This window comes from Hydra viridissima, unplaced genomic scaffold, assembly GCF_058129835.1.
Source record: "Hydra viridissima isolate aposymbiotic clone 2 unplaced genomic scaffold, HvirCarnegie_v1 scaffold_14, whole genome shotgun sequence".
Taxonomy (NCBI): domain Eukaryota; kingdom Metazoa; phylum Cnidaria; class Hydrozoa; order Anthoathecata; family Hydridae; genus Hydra; species Hydra viridissima.
The window spans coordinates 1,397,381-1,420,002 of record NW_028324313.1 but is presented as its reverse complement, the minus strand read 5'-3'; the positions used below and the strand labels follow the sequence as shown (position 1 = coordinate 1,420,002).

Here is a 22,622-nt window from a genome sequence, read left to right as displayed (position 1 = left end):
TTAAGGTGTTGATGTCCCACTATCTTCCGAGAATGTGCGAAAGCGTAGAGAAAATCCCTCAACATTTTCTTTTGATGTGGAACTAACTCCAATTGTTCAAAGAATTGAATATGAATCCTGTAAAACAATTAGGATTGCAGGAACAGGTTTCAGTGATACCATTGAACAAAATAATGTAACTTTTGGAAATTTAGTGTGCGTGATTAAAAATGCATCTCAAACAGAGATTTTTTGCAGCATGAATCTGGATGAAACTCTACCAACAGCTGTCATGCTACCAATTGTGGTTTATGTTGAAGGCAAGGGGTTTGCACATGTCCAAATTATGAAGGAAGAAGACCAATCAATTTTTTGCTTCCCTGAACTGGAAAGTATAGCACCAGGTTTTGGGTCAGTTGCTGGTGGTACTAAAGTTCTTATCAATGGTTTCAACTTAGACTTACCAACCACCCATGTTTATATTAATTACAACAATTTATTGAATTGTAGCTTTTTGTCGCAATCATTTTTTACATATTTGTGTACCATGCCTCCTTTAATATCTTCTGGATCAATATCAAATGCAATGATTTCAGTTTGTGATGATGCGGAGCAAGCAGATCATTGTTTTAACAAGCCCACTCTAAATTTTGTTTATCAGCTAAGTGCTACTCCAGAGATACTTTCTGTTGATCCTAAAGTTATTCAAAACTCTAATGCAACTATTCAAATCTCTGGGAAAAAGTTTGGCGATGTGTCTAGTGTTACTGTGCAGATTGGACCCTCCAAATGTAATATTATTAGTTTAACCACTCAAAATGACATGCAAGCAATAACATGTACTGTCAGTTTACCTGCAGGTGTTCATATTGTGGGTGTGTCACATTTAGCTTACGGCAACTCATTAAATTCAGCAAGTCTTAACATTACCAGTATTCCCACATTTAATAGCATTATGCCAAACAACGGCAGCATAAATGGATATACAGTTGCTGTAATAAAAGGGAATGGTTTTTGTGCAGATTTGGTTGTTAAGTTTGACACAGCTGTTGCAACTATTCGAAACAAATCCATTGATGAGCTCACTGTAGTATCTCCTCCACATTCTGCTGGAACTGTAAAAGTTTATTTGTATTGCAGAGGAATTTTACTTGTTAGCGGGTCTTTTGTTTACTCTTTATTGTCAACTCCCACATTAAATAGTTTTGTACCTAGCTTTGGAAAGGGGGATGATGAACTAACACTTAATGTTACTTTTAAAACTACTTTGTTAGATAGCTTAACTGCTTTTGTGGGAGTTGATAGTTTTAAGGTGACAGCTGTAAATTCCGGACTTGTAAAACTTGTTTTACCAATGCATGCTGCTGGTCCCGTGTCTGTTCAGGTGTTGGTGCCTCAACTCGGATTATCAAATACCCTTCAGTTTACATATTTACTAGAGGTTACAAATGTAAGTGTTTTAGAGAGTGGTTATGGAGGTGGACATTTTGTTGATATCTTAGGAAATGGCTTTAGCAATACAAGTAAGGTCTTTATATGTAACAATTCTTGCACTCAAATTAGCTTTATATCAACGCAACAGCTAACCTGCAGAATCCCTCCTTATACTTACTCTTTTGCTACCATTACTGAATGTAGTATTTTAGTGACAAACAATCAAAACACTAATGCTACTTATGGTCAAAAGTATGTTTATAGAGCATCTCTTACTTCCTCTTTGACCAGTATTTCACCAAGTAGAGGAGGAACTGGTGGAGGCGTCTTTTTGACCATTTCTGGTGTTAGCTTTGATTTGACTTCCCAGGTAACCATTGCTGGTGTTAGTTGTCCAATAAGTAATATATCAAGTTCTGAAATTGTTTGTCGTACTGGAGCTTCAAGTAGAACTGTACAAAACGCTTTAGTAGAGGTTTTTAACGCTAAAAGTGGCTTATCTTTAGTGGGGAATGTTAGTTTTTCATATATAGATGTTTGGAGCTCAAGATTTACATGGGGAGGAAATGATCCACCAGTTGAAGGTGAGATATGTAATTGATTTAAAATAAAAGTATCTTTGTTTAGTTTGTTTTTTTTTTGTTTCATGAAAATATTTTACACTTTGATAAAAGACATTCCTAACATTATTTATTTCCAAATCGTTATCCAAATGTGTACTATCTTTTCTTCATGCGTGCAGTTATATATTTTTTTTTTTTTTCAGGTGATTATGTTGTTATACAAAACGGTCAAACAATGTTGCTTGATCAAAGTACTCCAGTACTGAAAGTGTTGTTAATAAAAAATGCCACGCTAATTTTTGACGAGAAAGACATAGAGTTGCATGCTGAAAATATTTTAATAGTTGAAAACGGTACGTTTTTAGTTGGTTCTGCAGACCAACCTTTTCAACATAATGCTGTAATTGAGCTTCATGGGCATGTTAGATCTGAAGAACTGCCTGTTTATGGGGCAAAGTCATTGAGTTTGCGTGAAGGTTACCTTGGCTTGTATGGAAAGCATGTTATGAATACGTGGTCACGGATTGCTCACACTCTGTATCCTGGAGCTACTAGAATGGAACTTGTTTTTGAAGTTCCTGATTGGCAAGTAGGAGATGAAATTGTTATTGCAGCCACAGGAAGAAGTATCAGAGAAAATGAAGTTCTTATAATAACAGCAGTTAATGGTAGGTTTGTTGACTTCAGCCCTCCTCTGCTGTACATGCATATTTCAATTGCGCAAACAATTGAAGGGAGGTATATAGAAACACGAGCTGAAGTTGGTTTACTATCCAGAAATGTTATTGTTCGTGGTTCAGTAAACGATGAGTGGAATGATGTAATCCAAAACTGTCCTGCTGAGTTCGATCCAGGCCAGTTTGCTACACAAACATGTTTTGATGGTAGATTTGGCAAAGAGAAAGGCAGCGATCAGTTTGGAGTACAAATCATGGTACATTCAAATCAGATGAGTCAAGGAAAAGCAGTTGCCCATTTTCATTACATTGAGGTTACCCATGCAGGTCAAGCTTTCCGTTTAGGTCGATATCCTATTCATTTCCATATGGAGGGTGATGTGCATGGCTCTTATGTAAAAGGTTGTGCCATTCATCGAAGCTTCAATCGAGCTGTAACCATGCATGGTGTAAATAATTTAGTGGTGGAAAGGAATGTTATATATGACATCCTTGGTATTATTTTTAATGCATTATAGAAAATATTTATACAAACTACCTATATGATTAGTTTCAATTTATAAAAGTTGAAAGTAAATAACTTTTAACAAGTTTTAAAGTAAAACTGATAATGATATTTAGAACATCTTTTCATTTTCTTCTTCTTTTTTTTTTTTTAAATCTTTAAGTTATGAAAAATAATAAAGTTAACACTTGAAAAACTCCATATTTACTTAGGTAATGCTTACTTTATGGAAGATGGAATAGAAACAGGAAATATAATTCGCTACAACCTTGCTATATTTGTAAAGCCGTCAAGTTCGACATTGAATGTTGATGTGACTCCAGCAGCATACTGGGTAACTAATGCTAACAACACAGTTTCTCACAACGCTGCTGCTGGTGGAAGTCATTTAGGATTCTGGTATCAAATGTTTGAACATCCAGATGGTCCCTCTTTTACAAGTACAGTTTGCCCAAGGTTGTGAGATTTTTTCTTTTTTTTACATAAGTCTTTTAAGTTACCAAATACCAAATTTTTAAATAATTTTGTACAGCTATTCACGAAAGTTTAAACGATTACAGAATTTTAAGATCTAACTGTCGGTTTTTCTTGAATAAAAATCTAACGAAAATAGATATCAAAATAATTTTTAATCCAATATGTAAATAGGTTATTTGTTAATAGAATAAAAAAAAGTGGGCTTCGACTCATCACTGTTTACTCAGAAATTTCATGAAAAGGCAGGTGATACAAATTAAGAGGTGTCAAAAAAGTTTAAACGATTTTATTTAGGATCAATTATTTGCTAATTAATTGATAAATCCAGTGCGAAAATTTTTTTTTTATTTTCAAATAAAGTCAGAATGAGTAGTTTACAATCAAAAATTCATCACAACATCATCAGGCAGCTTTAATTCATTAAAAATCAACTTGAAATATTGTAAATTTCAAATTAATTTGAATTGCGTGCAAATGGATCAAAAATCAGTTTCTATTGAGATCAAGTGGCAAGTTATTGGTATGGCGAGGACAAAAAATCACACAAACGTTCAAATAAGCAAATTACTTCACGTTTCTAAATCTTGCGTTTGAAAAACCATCAAAACCTGGGAACTTATCAAGGACGTCTCTGACATGCTGCGTACTGGGAGACCATCCAAACTCAGCAACTGTGACAAAAGTGATATATTCAGAATGAGCAGAGAAAACCCCTGACCCAGCTACAAAAAGCTAGCACAAATCTTCAATGAGTCAAAAAAAAATACCTTAATAATACCTTTGTCCAACAATGTTCGTCTCAGAGAGCTCGTGAGACGAACATTGTTGGACAAAGGTATTGGAACATAAACAACTGCTAGCAAACTTATTCTTTCAATCGCGGATAAAAGTAAATGATGAGTGTGGTCCAAAGAAAGGCTGGACTGGTCTGTAGAACAGTGGGCAAAAGTTATTTGGAGAAGCTAATTTTCAAGTCGTAAACCGCAAGGGGAGAATCTATGTCAAAAGATTTGCAACTGAGAAATATTCAGAAAAGTTTTTGCAACATCGTTGACAAGGCGGTGGAGGTTCGGTTGGCATCTGGGGATGCTTTTCTCACAAAGCTATAGGCTTCTGTGAGCTGTACAAAGCCCAAATTATTCAATACACCTACAAGAACACATTGGAAATGTGTTTAGTTCCATCAATCAGACACTTGTATGGCAAAAGCAAGCAATTCATCTTTCAACAAGACGGGGCTTTAGCTCACACAGCTCACTCAATCAAAGAATATTTTTTGAAAAAAAAGTTCATTGTGATGCCGTGGTGTCCTAGATCACCAGATCTCAACCCAATTGAAAATATTTGGTCATGGATCGACAATCAACTGACATACCATGAAGTTCAATCAACTCAGCATTTGAAACAACATTTGAATGAGTACTGGCCGAAGGTACCTCGCGTAATATGCATGAAATTAGTTGAATCAATGCATAAACGAGTTTATCTTTGCTATAAAAGCAAAGGAGGACACTTTAAATATTAATTTTGCTTTTTTTTTTTCAATTTTTGTTCGAATGCTTCAACTCGTTTAATCTTTTGTGCTTCTTATTTTTCCTATATGATTTTTTGTAATTGTTTTTTTCTAACTAAATATTAAAATTTTTATAATATGTTCATATTTATTTTAAAGCTAATTACTTTTTCTTTAATAAATAAAAAAAACTAATTCGATATCATTTTACAGTTTTTTTTTATTAAACAAAAACCAAACATACTTGATAAAAATTCTGCACTCGTTTAAAATTTCATGAATAGCTGTATAAAAAATTTTAAAGATAAAATACCCTAAATTTTTTGTGAGATTTGTTCATCTAATTACACTTATTTTCATTTAATTAAACTTCAATTAAACTTATTTTTTTTACTTCTTGCAAAAAAATTATTGCAGAGCTATTACAAAAAGCTGATAGTAGTATCTCTGCTATACGTTTTGTCTCAGAATTTAGTGTAGAGATAGTGCAATAAATTTAGTTATTATTGTATTGTAGTTGTTATTGTGTACTATAAATTTCCACAAACATTACTTTTTAGTAAATTTACATCCATTAAATTGTTTTTTTTATTTAAATTAATTTTTTTTTTGTATAAAAGTTTTTGTAAAACCATTTATATTTTAATTTATCACTATGAATCTATGTTCTTTAAAGAAAAGTTCCAATGCTTGAGTTCAAAAACAATAGCGCCCACACCATGGGTCGCTTTGGTTTGTGGATATTCCCTATTTATCATCCGAGTAAAACAGGAGGGTGCAATGACGAAAGTCATGAACCAGCAAATTTTGTTGACTTTCTTACATGGCACAATGAGAAAGGAGCAGAGTGTGTAGAATGTGGAGCAATAAGGTAGTTTTATAAAATTGTTTTTTATTTTGCATTGGTATTTGTATAAGTTTCATCTTTTTTTTAACCATTTTTTATGCTTTAATATTTTTAATAATTAAGCTTTTTTAAGCATAAAACTTTAATTATTTGTAATATAAAATTTATCGCTTTATTCAAACGAAAAGATACAGCCTTTTCATTCAACTGCATTAATGGCAATAAGACCTTGTTTGCAATCACCGCAATCTCCAACTTTTCTTTTTTTTAATTTTTTTATTTTCTTATTTTTTTTTTAAAAGAAATTTTTTTATTTCAAGATTTCAAAACTTTGTTATTCTTGATAATGGAGACTCAGGCATTGAATGGGCAGATTCATCTTCTCGAAATGTTCCTTGGGGTTATCCCATGGTAAATAACTCCTTAATTATTGGTCACTCTCAATTGTCTGACCTTCAAAAAGCACAAGATCGACTTAATGGTTCTCTATGTACCCTCAATGGTATAAAGCTTCCATTTTCCCATCGTCTTACTGTTAGCAATGTAAAGTTTGTAAATTTTGATAGAAACTGTGTTGCATTAGGAACATGTGCACACTGCAAGGTATTTGATGGTGGTGCTATTTCTCGTTATAATGGAGTTTATTTTAAGAATGTGACAAATAAAGTCTCTTTTCCATTTGAATCAGCATCATGGTTGAATGACCTTGATGGAAGTTTATCAGGATTTGCTGGTGGAGGTGTGATTCCTTATACAAAAATTTTGGACTCTAAAAGATGCACTGTAGATGACTCTGTATCTTTTGGCGTTCCTGGAGCCATATGCTCGAGTGGAAAGTTTGCTCGTGTTGCTTTTAATCAGCTTCAACCATCATCTATAAATGAAAAAGATGCACTTTTTGCTAGACAAGTTGGTTACCAAATTCTAGATGTAGCTGTTGTCCATTGGCGTAAAAAATCTGTTAGTCATCCTGAGGGTTACACAGTTTTGTTGGAAGTTGGTGAAAAGTATATGCTTTCATTTGTAAATTCAACTCAGTTCACTAATATTTCCTACACAATGGACATTTATGAACTTCAGCCAAACAACTACATCTATCTATCTCATGTGTTTATGCAAGAGCCTGATTATTTTATAACAACAAATGTTCTCAAAAACAATACAAACACATTTCCTGTTGCTGCTAGTTTTGATCATGGAAGTTGGTTTTACGATAACAGTTCTAAAGGTCTTACATATCTTATTGAAAGTGAGGCTACTAATGATCCTAACGCGCCTCCAACTAAGCACATTGGTTTCCGGGTTTACAGGTGTTATTTTAACAAATGCATCGTGCCAACACTTCCGCCTCAAGTAACTGGAGCTCCAGGAACTGCTATGAATTGGAGCGATATTCAAACATGGAGCGGAGTAACGCAAGAGTATGGAGGCTACAATGGTATTTTACCAAAAGATGGAGACACAGTGATGATTCGTAAATACCAATATGTGGTTGTTGATCAAAAAGCATACGTTCCCATCATGGATCGCTTGTACATATACGGAACCCTTGAGTTAGATATGCAACGAGATCATGTAATCCGTGCAAACATCATCATTATTTCAGATCAAGGTAAGCTAATAATCGGCCGTCCTGATCGTCCGTTTCCAGCCAATCATTCTGTTCTTATAAGTTTAAGAGGTGATCAAAAAACACAAGATCTGCCATTGCCTAATGGGCCTAATCTCGGCTCAAAAGCTCTAGGAGTCTTTGGTACCTTGTGGATGTATGGAAATCCTCATAAAGTGCACTGGACCAGTTTAAGCGAGAGCATGGAAAAAAACGCTCAGTTTTTGCGTGTTGTAGATGAAACAGACTGGGTAGTTGGAGATGAAATAGTGGTCACGACATCAACATTTGAGCCTCGTCAAGCAGAGAAGTTTACAATTGTGGGAGTGTATGAAAATGGTAAAAGGTTCAAAGTGAATTCAACCTCTCAATACCTTCATTCTGCCTCAGTGCATTATATTCGCGGTCGAAATTTTAGCATGAGTGCCAAAGTGGGATTATTATCAAGAAACATTGTAATTGAAGGTGCAAACTATCCTTTGGGATCATTAACAAACGATGGGTTTGGGGGTCGAGTTTTGGTTGGTAGGTATACACAAGATGGCGTGACATCAATCGGTAAAGCAAGCATATCAGAAGTAGAGTTTAAAAGTTGCGGTCAACTTGGGTATACAGATTCCTATGATCCTAGGTGAGTGTGTTTTTAAAAAGGACAAAGATGTTTGAAAAATATCTGTTATTAAAATATTAGCAGAAGCATTTTAAATTTGTTTTTTGATTTTGCATTTTTTCTTCTAGATATTCTTTAGCATTTTTGAATATTGATGATGTAACAGCGGAAAATCCATCATTTGTCAAAGGATCTTCATTCCATGACGGTTATAACATGGGAATCGGAGTTTATGGGACAAATAATTTGATCATATCAGACAATGTTATCCATCACACTGTCGGACCTGGAATCGATTTGCAAGGAAGAAATAACAGCATCATAAAAAACCTTGTGACCTTGTCACTTGCTGAAGGAACTTTTATGGTGAATTTCTTTCTTATAATATTTATTTTTCAATAATTTTCAATCATTGATAAAAGAACTTACAAGATTTGTTTGAATGAAATTATGAGAAATATTTCAAAATCTACACTTGGGGGAGGGGGAAACAATCTAGATTCATATTCCTTATTTTCCATGTTTTTTTTACTTAGATTTAATTTTTCATGAATTTTAGAGAAGGTCTTAATCATAATTTTTCTTGTTTCAATGTTTTTCATAAATTTTATTCTAAAATAAAATCTGCATCCAAATGAATGTTTAAACAATCGTGTATTTGAATCTTTATAATGCTAAGTCAACATCTGTAATTACACACAGTTCTTGTCTATGCCCACAATTTAACAATTGAGCTTGATATCTTGATGATTCAACTTTTGTTTAATTCTTGTACATATACGTTTTTCTGCAAAGTATGCTTTTGTAATTTTTCCTTTACGCTAATTTTATAGAAAATGCTTTTTTAATGTTGTTATTTGGCAATGGTAGTAATAGCATTTATATTTTTATTTTTATATGAAATTAATTTTTAGGTTAAGACATACCAGTTTGACATGAAATGGCCAGGAGCAATTCAGGTTCAAGATGCAGACAATTATACCATGTATGGAAATTGTATTGCTGGAAGTGAGAAGAATGGTTTGATTACTAATGGTGTGGATTGCAATGATAATAAAGCAATTGTTCGCATACACAGTAATGAGGTAATGATTTTATCTCACAATGTATGATGACTAAACTAGTAGTGATTTAAAAATCAATATAGTTCTAATCTTCCATATTGTTCTAAAATCACTACTTATTTACTAACATTAATTTTTCTAAATTCGCACATGATGATGGAAAAATGTCATTTCTTGACTCTTTTTTAAATAAGATATAGTTGCAATGATTGATATTCAATGGTTCAAATTTTTAGATCCACTCTACTCTTCATGGAATTCATTTTATGGGACCAACAACCTATTGCTGGAAGATTGAAGATTTTTTAATCTGGAAAAACTTTGACTATGGAGTTTTTTCATGGCCTAATCAGCCGATTGTTGTTAAAAATTGTATTATTGCTGATAATAAGGTAGGATGTTTGTTTTCTATATTTTATTTGTTGCTTATCTTGTTTATTCTTTTTTACTTATAATTTTTTGCTATTTTTAATTCGTTAGGACAGCTATCATATAATGCATGTGTAAAAGTGATTGTCTGTCTCTTCATTTACTTCCCTTATTTTCTTTGAAAAAGTTTGTAGATAATATTTAAACACGTATAAATGAATGATTGTAATACTTGCAGATTGGTTTAAGTTTGAATGTATTTGGCCCTGATCCTGTTTTACACTTATCATTAAACAACTTTGTGAAAGTACAAAACTCACTCTTGATTGGAAGAACAACAAATTTTGGTTGTAATGAAGATGATGTGATTCCATATCACTCAACATTTTATCCAGAAAGAAGATCGCCTCGAGTTCCAGGAGGTATTTTGATGCTATTTTGGTCATAAAGGCTCTCTAATTGAGGTTTTCTTATGATATTAGGTGTAAAGTAGTGTTGTTACAACTTTGAAATTATTCAACTGTCAATTAAATTGATTGATTTATCTTTCAAAGTCGACCAAAATCAACTAATACATTTTTAAAATCAACTAAAACTCGATTTTGTCGATATATTTGAATAAAAATTTTATTTTAATCATGAACTTTAATGTTGCCCAACAATTTAGTTTTTAGATGCTATGAAAGAAATAGAACTTTAAGGAAGTAAACAAAAAAACTAGGTTGTATGTAACACTGTTATAAAAACACATGCTGTTTTTATATCAAGAGCATTTTCTTTTTTCAATTTTAATTCATCTAATCTATTAGATGAATTTAAATCAAATAAACAAACAAAATAAAATGGAAATTACAATTACAAAGTAAAGAAAAAAAATGTAGATGGGCATTTTATATCATTTTTCACAACAATTAAAGAAAAATATTTCATTAATAAAAACAGTGGCGTAGATAGATGAGGGCAGATAAAAAGATTTATAAATTTTTTTTGCATTCTTAACTGAGTACCATAACACATTACTTAATTTTTTTTTCTTAAAAAGCATCAACTGGTTACTTTAATGAGAAAAAGGAAACATCAATGAAGTGGTGCTACATACAGTAAGCTAAGAGTTAAGTTAATGTGATACAGCAAATTAGGTTTAATGGTCCGATATTTTGGTTGAATTGAAAAAACAGCTATGACTGATATTCTTATGCATGGCTCAATCTTTATAAATAATTTATCTTTACAAGATAAACTACTTATAAAGATATCTCTTTACTCATTGGTCAGCATCATAACAATGTTAAAGGTTGAAAAAATTAAATCCAATGAAAAAATAGAAATAAGGATGTTAGGATGATTACCCAAATAAATCGACTATTTGAATTTTCAATGTTGACTTACTTAGACTTTTGACTAGTAGAATTTTAGTCGAAGTTTATAACGACACAAATGTAAAGGTTAATGCTTTATTTGTAAATTTTTGAATATTTCTTTTAATTAACTTTTCATTAAAAGGTGGCAATACAGGAATATATGCTTCTATATTCTCGAAAACCTCGTCACCTGGTCCTCCAAAACCATTTGAAGATCCTATGACATATCCTGCTATTAAAGGAATCATGCAAATTGAAAATGTATCTTTTATTTCATTTCAATCTACTTGTGGTCCATCAAAACGAGACTTTATATGGAGAACAAATAGTTTTTATGGTGATATTATTCATCCCACTGAATTAAAAAATTCAACATTGGTTAATGTTGAATTCAATAGTCAGGTAATCATTTGATGTGTATTTTAGGTAGTCATTTTGATAACTTTGTTTAGTATAAATTATAAACTGTTTAATATAAAGTACAAAATATTTAGTGTAAAATAAAAATTATACCATATAGGTAGAAAATAGTGAATATACTTTTATTTTGATGTGTGTTTACCAATATTAAGTTTATCTAGAATACTATTGGTATTACCACAATATTACCAATATTATGGTAATACCAATAATATCTCTAGATAAGCTTACAACTTGATTTTCCTCTTTCTTCATTTTTCATATTCAAAGGCATTAACTCAAGGTAGTACGAAACTAGTTAAAGCTTAAAAATAATTTTTAAATGAACAGAAAATAAGCTTAAATTTAATTTTGTTAATCGATGAAATGTACTTGTAAAGAAGTGTTTTATATCATGGTGATAAGTTTGTTGGAGAATATGAGAATGGTAAATCATATTCAGGAGATGCCATTTTTACGTCGGTTGATACCATCTTAGTTTTTGTCCTTCCTTTTTTTTTTGTAATTTTTTTTTTCAAATTTTCACTGTGTTTCAACAAAGTTGATCTTAGTCTTTTAACAAAATAATTTGTTCTAGAAATTAACTCCTCATTTTCTTTCTTTGCTTTGTTTTATATCACTAATGTCTTTAACAAAGATTTGATGTGTTTTCATGTCAACCATAAATCTTACTTTTTATACATTTAAAAGCCTTTAATTTTTCTTTACATCTGGAATAAACATTGCTATTAATTTAATTTGACCCTGAGTTACTCAAGAAATTAATTAAAGCTATAAAAAAAGTATGAAATAACTCTGCTTATGTAAAGTATTAGCATGAAGCTTTATAAAGAATCGCTTTTGGATTGCTAACGACATTTGTTGTAATTTTATACTATGTGCAAAGTTTTACCCAAATTCTTTTAAACTTAGTATTCTATTAAATGCTGCACCAGTTCAACTCCTTTCTTCACCTTCACTTCATTAGTCTGACTTTAGCCAGCTTAATGCCATTTCTTTTCCATTTTGATGGTGTTAGTCTTCTTTTTTTGGCTTTGGATTTTGTTTTGGGAAAGATAGCGTTCGCCTCGTCCGCCATTTTTTTAAAGTTATGAACTAATTCTAATAGCCGCTTGGCGGGAAAAGCTAAGTTAAGAACTTTTAGCATCAAAATTTAGGACTTAAGTACTTTTTGTCCATAAAATTGTATAATTCTTATTTTTGGTACTGGCAAAATAATAACTTAAAAAGTTATTTAAAGCTTTAATGAAGGTAATAAAAATAATAGTAAATTAAAAAATAACAAAAAAAGATGTAACAAAAGGCATAAACTAATATATAACTAATAATTTGTAGGGTTATCCACAAAGCCATACTGAAAAGTTTAAATTTGCAGAATTATTGAAAGTTTATTTCATTTAACTACATCTAAGAAAGGTTTTAAGTTATTTTTCAGAAAATAATTTTGTGAACTCATAACTTTGATCATATTGAATGCTGCCCATGAAATGTCATACCCCAGCATTTGAATACATAATTTAGAAAATATTTGATAAAAAAATGTTTGAAACCATCAAGTCAACCTGGTTTTTTGTTTGTTTTTTTCTGAGATTTTCTCTTTGAAGATATTTTGCTTTATTATAATCTATTATTTTTAGAAAATGAATATATATTATGCAAGCATCTATTTAATAGTTAACTAATTATGTCTGCTTAGTTGCTATTTTTTAATTTTTGAAAATCTTTCAGATTTTCCATGACACACCATCAACCAAGTGGATCAATCCATCAGATTGTGTTGATATGGACTGTGATGCTCGTCGGAAAGCACTTGTGACTGATCTTGATGGTACTTTTTTTGGCAGCCCCTTGGATTCGATGATTTCAAAATCAGAATATGAATGGGATGGGGATCGAGTGTTTGGTTTAGGTGTGTACTTTAAATTAATATCAAACATTTTTTAATAAAATTTGTAAAAAAAAAAAAATTTTGCTGCTATCTTTAAAACTGTTGTTATTCTTTAACTATTGTTATTCTTTTGAACTTCTCTTCTTCTATAAAAAATTTTGAGAAATCTTTTAAAGGCTCTTTAAACTTATTCATTTCTCTTAAGGGCTTCTCTAAAACTTCTTATTTCTATCAAATTTTAATTTTAACTTCTCTTTAGGTAGAGGATAATACTTTATGCTGTTACTTTTTTTTTGTATATTTTTTTGTGGCACAAAGTATAAATTGAATATTTAAAAAAACCATAAAGATGAGTTGAATGTTAAGAGTTCTTTAAATACAAAGATTTCATTAACCAGTTGTAATTTGGTTAAGAAGTCTTTATATTTAAAGAACTCTTTAAATAAGTGACATTGCATGACAAATATTGTGATGTCTGTAAGTAATTTTTTTTTTTTAGGTAACTATCGCATTCCAAAAACTCTACTCACAAATCCAGATAATGGATCACGCTATGATGCTAACCAACTTTTTCCTAACAAAGGAATCTATCGTGATAATTGCATATTTATAGTTGAATGGGGAGCATATTTTTGTAGAAAAACTGTTTACAAAATGTTTATAATAGAAAGTTTAGATGCTGATACTGAGAAGCGAAGACTCTCGCCGGTGTGTAAAAGGCCTTGCTTTGTGACAAATTATATTTTTTAATGTAGTTGCATTTAGTTTTGAAAGAATTGATTTAAAATTTCTTTTTAATTTTGAACAAAAATGTTTTATTTTTATGAATTCAAGTATAAGTTTCTATGGGTCTTAATTTGGCTAAAAGGCGTTAATAAAATTGTTTTATTTTTCGGGTTTTTAAAGTTCATTTGTATGTCTTAATTTCAGGTTGCATTAGCTACTGATGGCTTTATTGATTTAATTAACGGTCCCCAAGACCATGGGTGGTGTCATGGCTATACATGCCAGCAAAGATTATCAACTTTCAATGCAATTGTTGCGACAGCAAAAGCATATGAATTGCATTTTAGTTCATACAATCCAATAACCACCAGGCTACAATTACTAAACAGTGGAGTTAAGGATGTGATTATAGTCAAAATATACTATGCAAAACGTCAGCGACTTGATGTCACTGTGGGAGGTAATTTATATGATACTGATCTTGTATGTAGATAAAAGTTGATGAAAATGAACAATCAACTAAAAAAATTCCTTTTTGTTTCTAGGATTAAGCAATATAATGCTTATAAAAATTATATCGATGTTTATGAATAAAGTTCTAAAAAACCTGAAAATCCAAAGTGAATTGCTCTCTAAGTACCTACTACTCAAGAAGTTTATAGTATAGTAGTATTTATCAGCATAAAATTATTGATTTGCAACCATCTTTATTTTATGTTAAAAGGTTAATAGTTTCAGTTCAAAGCATTCTCACTTTCTCACTTCTATCACTGGCTTAACAAAACCTTGCTGCTTTTTTAAGTGATAACTTTTTAAAATAATTTAGCAAAAAATAATTTTAATCAAAATTTAGTTTAGTTCTAATTAGCTGACCAAACACTTTTAAATAAGAAAAGTATTGTTAGAGAGGCAGGACAAGCAAATATAATGGTATTTAATGTAATAATAAAAGCTTATTTTAAAATTTCACTTTTAACATCAATAAATTTATGTCAGAAGTTAGAGACCTCTTTTTTAAATCACAAGAAACCTCTTTTTTCAGTCAGCTTTCTTTTGTATTTGTTCTTTTTTAAAAAAAAAAAATACTTACAGATAAAGACAATTTAACCTTTCAAGTTAAATTTCTTGTTAGTCATTCATTTCGTTCTAAGATTTAAGGGATTAAAATCTCTTCATGGTAGCACTGCTATGATCCTTTTGTTGTTAGATCTAAAGTAAATATTAATTAAATATTTTTGTTATGCACTGTTAAACATGAGAGATTAACTCTTATAAAGTTAATATTTGCTACCAAAAAAATTAATAATAAATGTCAATATCAATAAAGTTAAATAAATTTGATAATTGTTGATATTTTAAGCATTGTTGGTAATTCATGTGTACAGCACCCTGCAAAAGGAAGTGGCACATAATACAATTTTCGCCAAAATTATGTTTAAAGTCTTACAGCTTTTTTTGCTAAATATATTTTTGTAAATTACATTATTGCCATAAAATAATCACTATACAAAAAAAAGTTCAATTTTAACTTCATTCATTAGTATGAGAATTTGTTTATTTACTTAATAAGAGTATAATTACAGTATAATACATAAAATTGCATATATACTTAACAACAGTATCAACTTATTATACGGAGCTATAATATAACATAAACAACAGTTCATAAAAGATATTTAATGAGTTTTTTTTGTTGCTTTTTTTATTTGTTGAATGTTTTAAAATTAGTTCTAGTTTCAAATATACAAAAACATATGACAACAATTGATGTAATTTTTTAAGCAGACAAATAATAAAGTACTTATCAAACCATGCCTAAAGGCTACTATTAAGTTGGTGGTGGTAGTGTATTAGTTTAGGGGTATATTTCTGGTGAAAGGTTTGGTGACTTTGTGAAAGTAGAGGCAAACTCGACGGGAAATTTTTAATGAACCATGCTGTGTCTTTAGGACTTTAATTAATTGAAGATAAGTTTACCTTACAGCAATATAGTGTTCCAAAGAACATTTTTAAGATTGTTAAAATTTATTTAGAAACCTTAAAGGAGGTGTGCTTCAAACAATGTTGTGGCTCCCTCTGAGTCCAGTTTTAAATATTATCAAGAACATTTGTTAATATCTAGATAGAAAAAATGTTGAAAGGTGATCAAATAATGTAATTGAGCTGCGAAATGTTCTTAAAGAATAATTGAACAATATTCTTAGTGACTTTATTAAAAACTCAATGAAAGTGTTGAAAAATGATAAAAGAAGTTAAAAAAAAATTAAAAATTGAAGGCAGTTATAATAATGATAATAATAAATATTAGGGTGACTGTATCAATATTAACATATCATAATAGTAATTTTTTTTTTGTTGCCTAAAACAATTATTTATCACATAAATAATATAAAAGTATTTATTCATAAAACATAAACAAAGTTTGCACCTACTTTAAATCTTGTTATTTAAAAAATATTGAAGGTGCCTTTTTTCTTTTTCACATTACTGTATCTCAGCTCACATTAGTACTGTATCTCAACTCACATTAGATCAAGCATTAAAATATATCTTATATAAATATTAGATCAAGCTCTAAAACTTAAGTAGCAACAGTCACAACATTTTCATAGGTTTAAAAATTTGAAGGTCTGAAAAAAAAAAAAACATTCTTGTTTAAATGTTATTAACTATAGCATTTACTTAATTGAAGAAGCCACATCAGGTTGGGATACTTTCTTTTTTGAAAATAGTTTCATGTGTATAATACTCTAAAAATCCAATCATATTGCATCAACTACTTTATGAGCATGTGGTTAACAGAACAGATAAAAAGTTTTCAATCTGGACTTTAATAAATCTTGATTAGTTTTCAGGGTTATAAGGATTTGTTTACACATTGGCTATGGAAGACCTGGCAGAAGTCTTTCTTAAAATACAGTGAGAAAATGGAACCATACTTTTAATATTAGTTTTTGAAACCAATGATGTGGAGTTTCTATATTCACTGAAGTGTAGAAATACACTTGTGAGAAAGTGTAATTGTCATTTATAGCCAACATGTTAAGGAAAGTAATAGTCTTATTTAAGAAAAACCTTAAAATTGAAAAGAGCACTCTAATTTTATAATTTTTATAATTTGCAAATATTACTAAGAGTAATAATACAAGATCTCATAAACATAAAGGTAAAAAAGAAATGCTTGGAAAAATTGCGTGGAATGTTTCTGAAAGGCTAAAACTGGAAAGGAAAAAAGTAAAAGACAGAAATAAAAATTTTTTGATCAATTTATCAATGCAACCACACAACAAGCGATTATGGCTCAAGATTAGGGATGTCCAAAAAAAAAAAATTTTGAGTTAAATGTTGCACAGTTTTAAATATTGTTTCTTTGATTGAAAAAAAAACTTCTGTGAAAAATCTTAGGTGTTTTGGATAATATTTAGAGGTTGCTCAAGGAAAATAAAAATTTACTGTGTTAAAAGCATTCGCCGCAACAACAATATTTAAAAAACTTGAGTTATAGTTATGATATACCATTAATCATTTTCAAAAAATTCCTTAAATAATGCAAATAATATTCAAATGTTGCACTATTTACAAGATCAAAAGTTTAGTCTGTAGCAACAGTGGCATATGTCATCAAGATACTTTTGCAGCAATCTAAAATGCGTTTTCTGTTGTCCTCAAAAACTTGTATTAGTTTTTGCGATGGGTTGATTAAATGTGCTCATAAGAGCAACAGAACGCTCAGCAGTGTCATTGATAACTTTCACAGGTTTAACAATTGCTTTAGTATAACGAAATTCAGCAGTTTCCTCCCAGGTCTTTGGATCGGTTCCAGATAAAATGGTTACATCAAGACCAAGTGACTGCAAAGCAGTAGTAGATGATGATGTAACAAGCTCATGAAGTTGCTTCTTTTCCAACTTTTTTAATTCTGCTGCTGGACACTTTTTACCCCTGACACTCCAATCAGCTCCACTTTGAATCATAGCTTCAAGCAACAGGCACAATCCATGCTGGTACATAGATATGAGCAGCAACGATACAAAATTTGCACAAGTTGTTCTGTTCTTTCATAGTCAGCTTGAATTCATTTCTTAAGAGGTAAATCTTCATACAATAGATGACTTTAGCCATCCATCTAGCCATGTGATAAGCACCCGGCATGTGAAAGTGATATTTCTTGATGGCATAGTCTGATAACAGAAAACCCAAAATTAAAAGGCACAGCTCGATCATCTTTTTGTAGTCTTCTCTTGGTAAGTACAAAGAGTCATCTGATAAGAAAGGCTGCAGAAAGCAGCCAGCCTCTGATCTAAGTTGCTGAAGCTGTGGTTTAGCAAGATGGACCTCATCTAATGGAGCGTAATTGGCTTGATTTATGCTTGGCCAACACTTCTGAAATCGTTCAAATAGAGCTATGTTGGGCCCACTGCTGGGTCCAAGCAAAACTGAGTATATTTCCCCAATAATTACTTCATGCATATGGTGATGGCAAGCAAAGTAGAGAAGATTTTTCTCCATCAACTTTTCTAGCAAGATGCACGCACCATTTTTGGAACCCGTGTTTGACGCTGTTGTGTCAAAACACAAAACAACAAAATAATTTGCAACATTCCATATGGTCAGTAACTGGAAGGTTTTGCTTGTGCCAGATGATATCTTTACAATACCCAGTATTTTCTCCGCATTATAACCAGTCACATCAATAGCAATTCTATCAACATTGGACTTTGGATTTTCATAGTCGGTGCTGTCTCTCGCCATCTTACCATCCCAGTGGATGACCATATGTTGTTTTTCACTTGACATAAATTTCTGCTGAATACGATTTTCAGTTGATGAACCGTGCATGATGCGTTTGCGGCAGACTGTTGATCTTGATAATGATGTACTTTGGAGGTCCTCTCCACTTGCTCTAGCAATTGCAGCTGCCAATATAGTGAATTTTAGGTCAGATAAATTGATTCGATCAAGTGTGGATGATACATCTGGAGAAGACAAAATTTCATTGAGAATATGTGGCTTTTTATTTTTAGGACTTAGTTCACAGTCAGTTGATTGGGTTACTAGTTTTTTGTGATAAACCGAAATTTCTATTTCATAATCACCATTGTCATCAGGAATGTCACTGACTTCTGTTGCTTTGCTATCACTATCACAATCAAGACTAATGTGGCTACAGCTAGGGGTAAGGACAGCATTTGCTTTTTGACTTCTCTCTTCCTCATTCAGCTTTCTTTTTGTTTCTGCTTGTTGATTCTCTGCTGTTCGCTTTTCTTGTTGAATTTTACATCTTCTCCAGCCATCTTCATCATACAAGCATTCTTTTGGTCTTCCAGAAATATTTTATCTTCATCAATTTTAATTAGCTTGGTTGCATCCTTGTGTGAAATGTCAAACAGTAAATCTAATTTGATACTAAAATCTTTCTCTCTAGCAATCTGTGACTTACTAGCTCTTCCTTTATTCTTTTTAACTAAGTTATATTCATCGACACATGTTTTCACTCTTGATACAATATGAGGCTGGTAAGTCATTGGAATTCTGGCTTTTTTCCAGATGTGAGCTAAACCATTAGATGTTGCTTTTGTACTGACTGGAACTATTTGTTTCAATGCTTTGTGATAGTGGAAAAATGTCCTCAACACATCAACCATCATTGGAAGGACATTGTTTGGTAGGTTCTTCTCAGGTTGACCAATCAACCATATTGCAGTTCGATTACGTGTCAAAGGAAAATTTGAAGAACTTATCTTTTCACTCATTTTCAGCAACAAGCTAAAATTAAATGATGCCAAATGAAACTCAACTTGAGAAATTAAATATTAATTTGCAAACATAATTTAAAATATGTGATCAATATTTCAATATGAATGTGATGAAATCATAAGTATTACAAAACTACAAACACTAAAGTAAGTTAAGTCACCTAATGATACTTAGCACTAAAAAACAAGATATTGGCATAACAGCTATAATTATTATTTTATAGGATTGAAATAAATAAGAACCTCAAAATCTTTAAATATTTCAGTTGTTCAGCAAAAAATTACAATTAATAAAAATGTTTTTCAATCAAAAATATCAGATGACATGATGGCTGCTTGTCACATGACCAAAGAAGTCAGCTCATAAAAGACAATGGCAAATTAAATTTGTTTAATATTTTATCTAAATTGAACATGGGATAAAATTAGGAAATTATTTAAGGCGTAATGCTGTTATTGTAAAACTAAAAGGCCATTGAGCAACCTCTAAACATTAATTTATTTTATATATCTTTTGCACAGTAACTTTTAATGCCAATTGGCACAAAATAAACTAGTGTGCATTTAGATCAGTGAAAAATTTTTTTTTCCAGTGGTTATGTGAACACCTCTACTCAAAATAAAAAAATAATTTGAAAAACAGCCGTATATTTTTTAGTTTTATATCAAACCGATGTGCAAGAAACAACTTTAGAGAAGAAAAAAAAAAGTTAAATAACTGAGCTTTGAGACCTTTAAAAAATATTTTTTTATTGATCAAGTAAATTGGTTCAACCATTATATATTATGTTGAGGGCCTAAAGCACATCATGTTTGATGATGAAGGCTGTCATAACATTCACATCCTTATGGCTACATGTCACTAAAAAAATACATAGTATTTATCATCTAGCAATATGCTGAAAAGATCTTTGCTGGGGAATAGAAGTTCTGTGTAAAGTATTAGTTTTTCATTGATTTTGTTATTATTTACTTTGAAAACTCAGATCAGCTTTCAGTGATTTTCTCTAAAGAATTTCTCAGCAAATTTCTATAAAAACACTCTGATTTTGCCATTAAGAGAATGAATCAGGAAAATTAAACTTAATAAATTTTTATAATTTGTTGAAAACATATACTAAACATAATACTATTTTATTAATTTTGCTTTTCAACTTTTTTTAGAATTGTATTTAATTTTTTTTGGCAGGTGTTTTAGTCAACCCAAACAATGCATTCTATCAAAATCAAAAGTATGTTACCATGCCTAAGGATCCCTCTAATCCTCTTAAATATGTTCCAACTCTCACAGATAATCATGGCAGCAATTGGTTTGACACTGATACACATCTTTTATGGGTGGTATTAAGGGGAAATAACTCTTTAGATATAAATATGGCACCCGTTATTCAAGTAAGTTGTTTTTGTTTGTTACTTTCTTTTTGCAGGTTGTTGCTAATCTTAATTACTGCATAAATAGTAGTTATTTGCATAAGCGTTAATTATCTACATAGATTTTAATGTATGTAAATTCTAATGATATGTATACATTTTAATTATCTGTAGAAACTCTATCTGCAGAAATTTTATTTATCTGCAGAAATTTTAAATAACTACATCTTGGTTAACAAAAGGAAAAAGAGCTATCTTTAAATTGTTGATTCTTGTGAATATTTCACTATTATTCACTTCTAATATTTATAACACTTCTAATATTTATAACACTTCTAATATTTATAACACTTCTAATATTTATAACACTTCTAATAGTTATTCTCACAAAATGTCCAAACAAATATATTTGAGCAACTTAGTTTCTTATGGCAAATGTTTTATATTAAAGAATGATAATTTTTTCTTTTCAGTTAAGCATGGGTATTACGCCTATGCGCGATGTAGGTCTACAAGAGTTTTTTGAAACAAATCTCATCCAAAATTTGGCTGACCTTTTGAAAATCGATGTATCAAAAATTAGAATCATGAGTGTTGTTGCAGCGACCAAGAGAAAGCGAAGGGCTACTGCTACACCACTTGATGTCTCGGTTTGTTTGCTTTCTGTTCTTTTTTTTTTTTTTTCTCTGTTTAATTGCCTAATAATAAAATTAAGATTTAACCAAATTTTCTACCACAAACATTTTGATATGTTTTTGATAAAAATACTTCTAAATCCAAATAAAAATAATTCAATGTAGAGTATCAAATTTGCAAACAAAAATAAAGTTCAACTTTTTTTTTATGTTGTTGTAAGTAGGAACAGTAAGCAAAATGTTTAAAATAAGTGAAATAAAAAAGTTGGCAAATGAAAGCTAAAGTACGTTTATTTATTGCATGTCTCTTAATGCATCTTATGTGTTTTTTAGTTTGAGATTGGCAACCCTCCAAATTCTACCAACTCTACATCAGCCAATTCTACAGGTTACTTCTTTTAAGATTGCAGTGCTATTCAATTATTTGAGTTTGAGTTTATTTTAAGTATTACTCTTATTTTGTTCTACAGCTTCAGCAATTCAAGAGGTCACTCTATTGGCAGCAGTTATTGTAGAAAGCTCTCAAACTGGAAAACTTTCTCAGGCACTTAATGTTAGTGTGGATGCTATTAATGTTGTTCATCCACAGCCATTACCAGTGGCTGCTCCACCAATATCAATGGAAGAAGCGGGTAATTTACATGCAATCAGTTTTTAAAACAGTTCAACAAAATAAATTAAATTTCCACATTGTTTGTTATAATATCAAATAAGTCATAAAACTATTTTATTATTATTTTTTTTAATTTGGTTACATTTTTGCAACAAAAACCTTTTTAATTTTTTTTTCAATTATTAAATTTTTAAAAACATTTTTT

General features: G+C 30.7%; 1 protein-coding gene and 1 pseudogene across 2 annotated transcripts in view; one reads left to right on the top strand and one right to left on the bottom strand.

Annotated features, from left to right (window-relative positions):
* The window catches only part of LOC145192957 (fibrocystin-L-like), a 49,755-nt gene that overhangs the window by 19,138 nt on the left and 7,995 nt on the right, over positions 1-22,622 (top strand). For both annotated transcript variants that reach the window (XM_090072262.1, XM_090072263.1), the window contains 17 exons: positions 6-1,997; positions 2,180-3,148; positions 3,371-3,614; positions 5,825-6,019; positions 6,316-8,235; positions 8,343-8,580; positions 9,129-9,299; positions 9,515-9,670; positions 9,886-10,069; positions 11,151-11,410; positions 13,157-13,337; positions 13,816-14,024; positions 14,247-14,502; positions 20,988-21,190; positions 21,643-21,819; positions 22,138-22,192; positions 22,275-22,436. In XM_090072262.1, the coding sequence (XP_089928388.1) occupies positions 6-1,997; positions 2,180-3,148; positions 3,371-3,614; positions 5,825-6,019; positions 6,316-8,235; positions 8,343-8,580; positions 9,129-9,299; positions 9,515-9,670; positions 9,886-10,069; positions 11,151-11,410; positions 13,157-13,337; positions 13,816-14,024; positions 14,247-14,502; positions 20,988-21,190; positions 21,643-21,819; positions 22,138-22,192; positions 22,275-22,436 (7,572 nt within the window). The remainder of the gene's footprint in view (positions 1-5; positions 1,998-2,179; positions 3,149-3,370; positions 3,615-5,824; positions 6,020-6,315; positions 8,236-8,342; positions 8,581-9,128; positions 9,300-9,514; positions 9,671-9,885; positions 10,070-11,150; positions 11,411-13,156; positions 13,338-13,815; positions 14,025-14,246; positions 14,503-20,987; positions 21,191-21,642; positions 21,820-22,137; positions 22,193-22,274; positions 22,437-22,622) is intronic.
* LOC149878715 (uncharacterized) lies at positions 17,702-19,886 on the bottom strand (annotated as a pseudogene).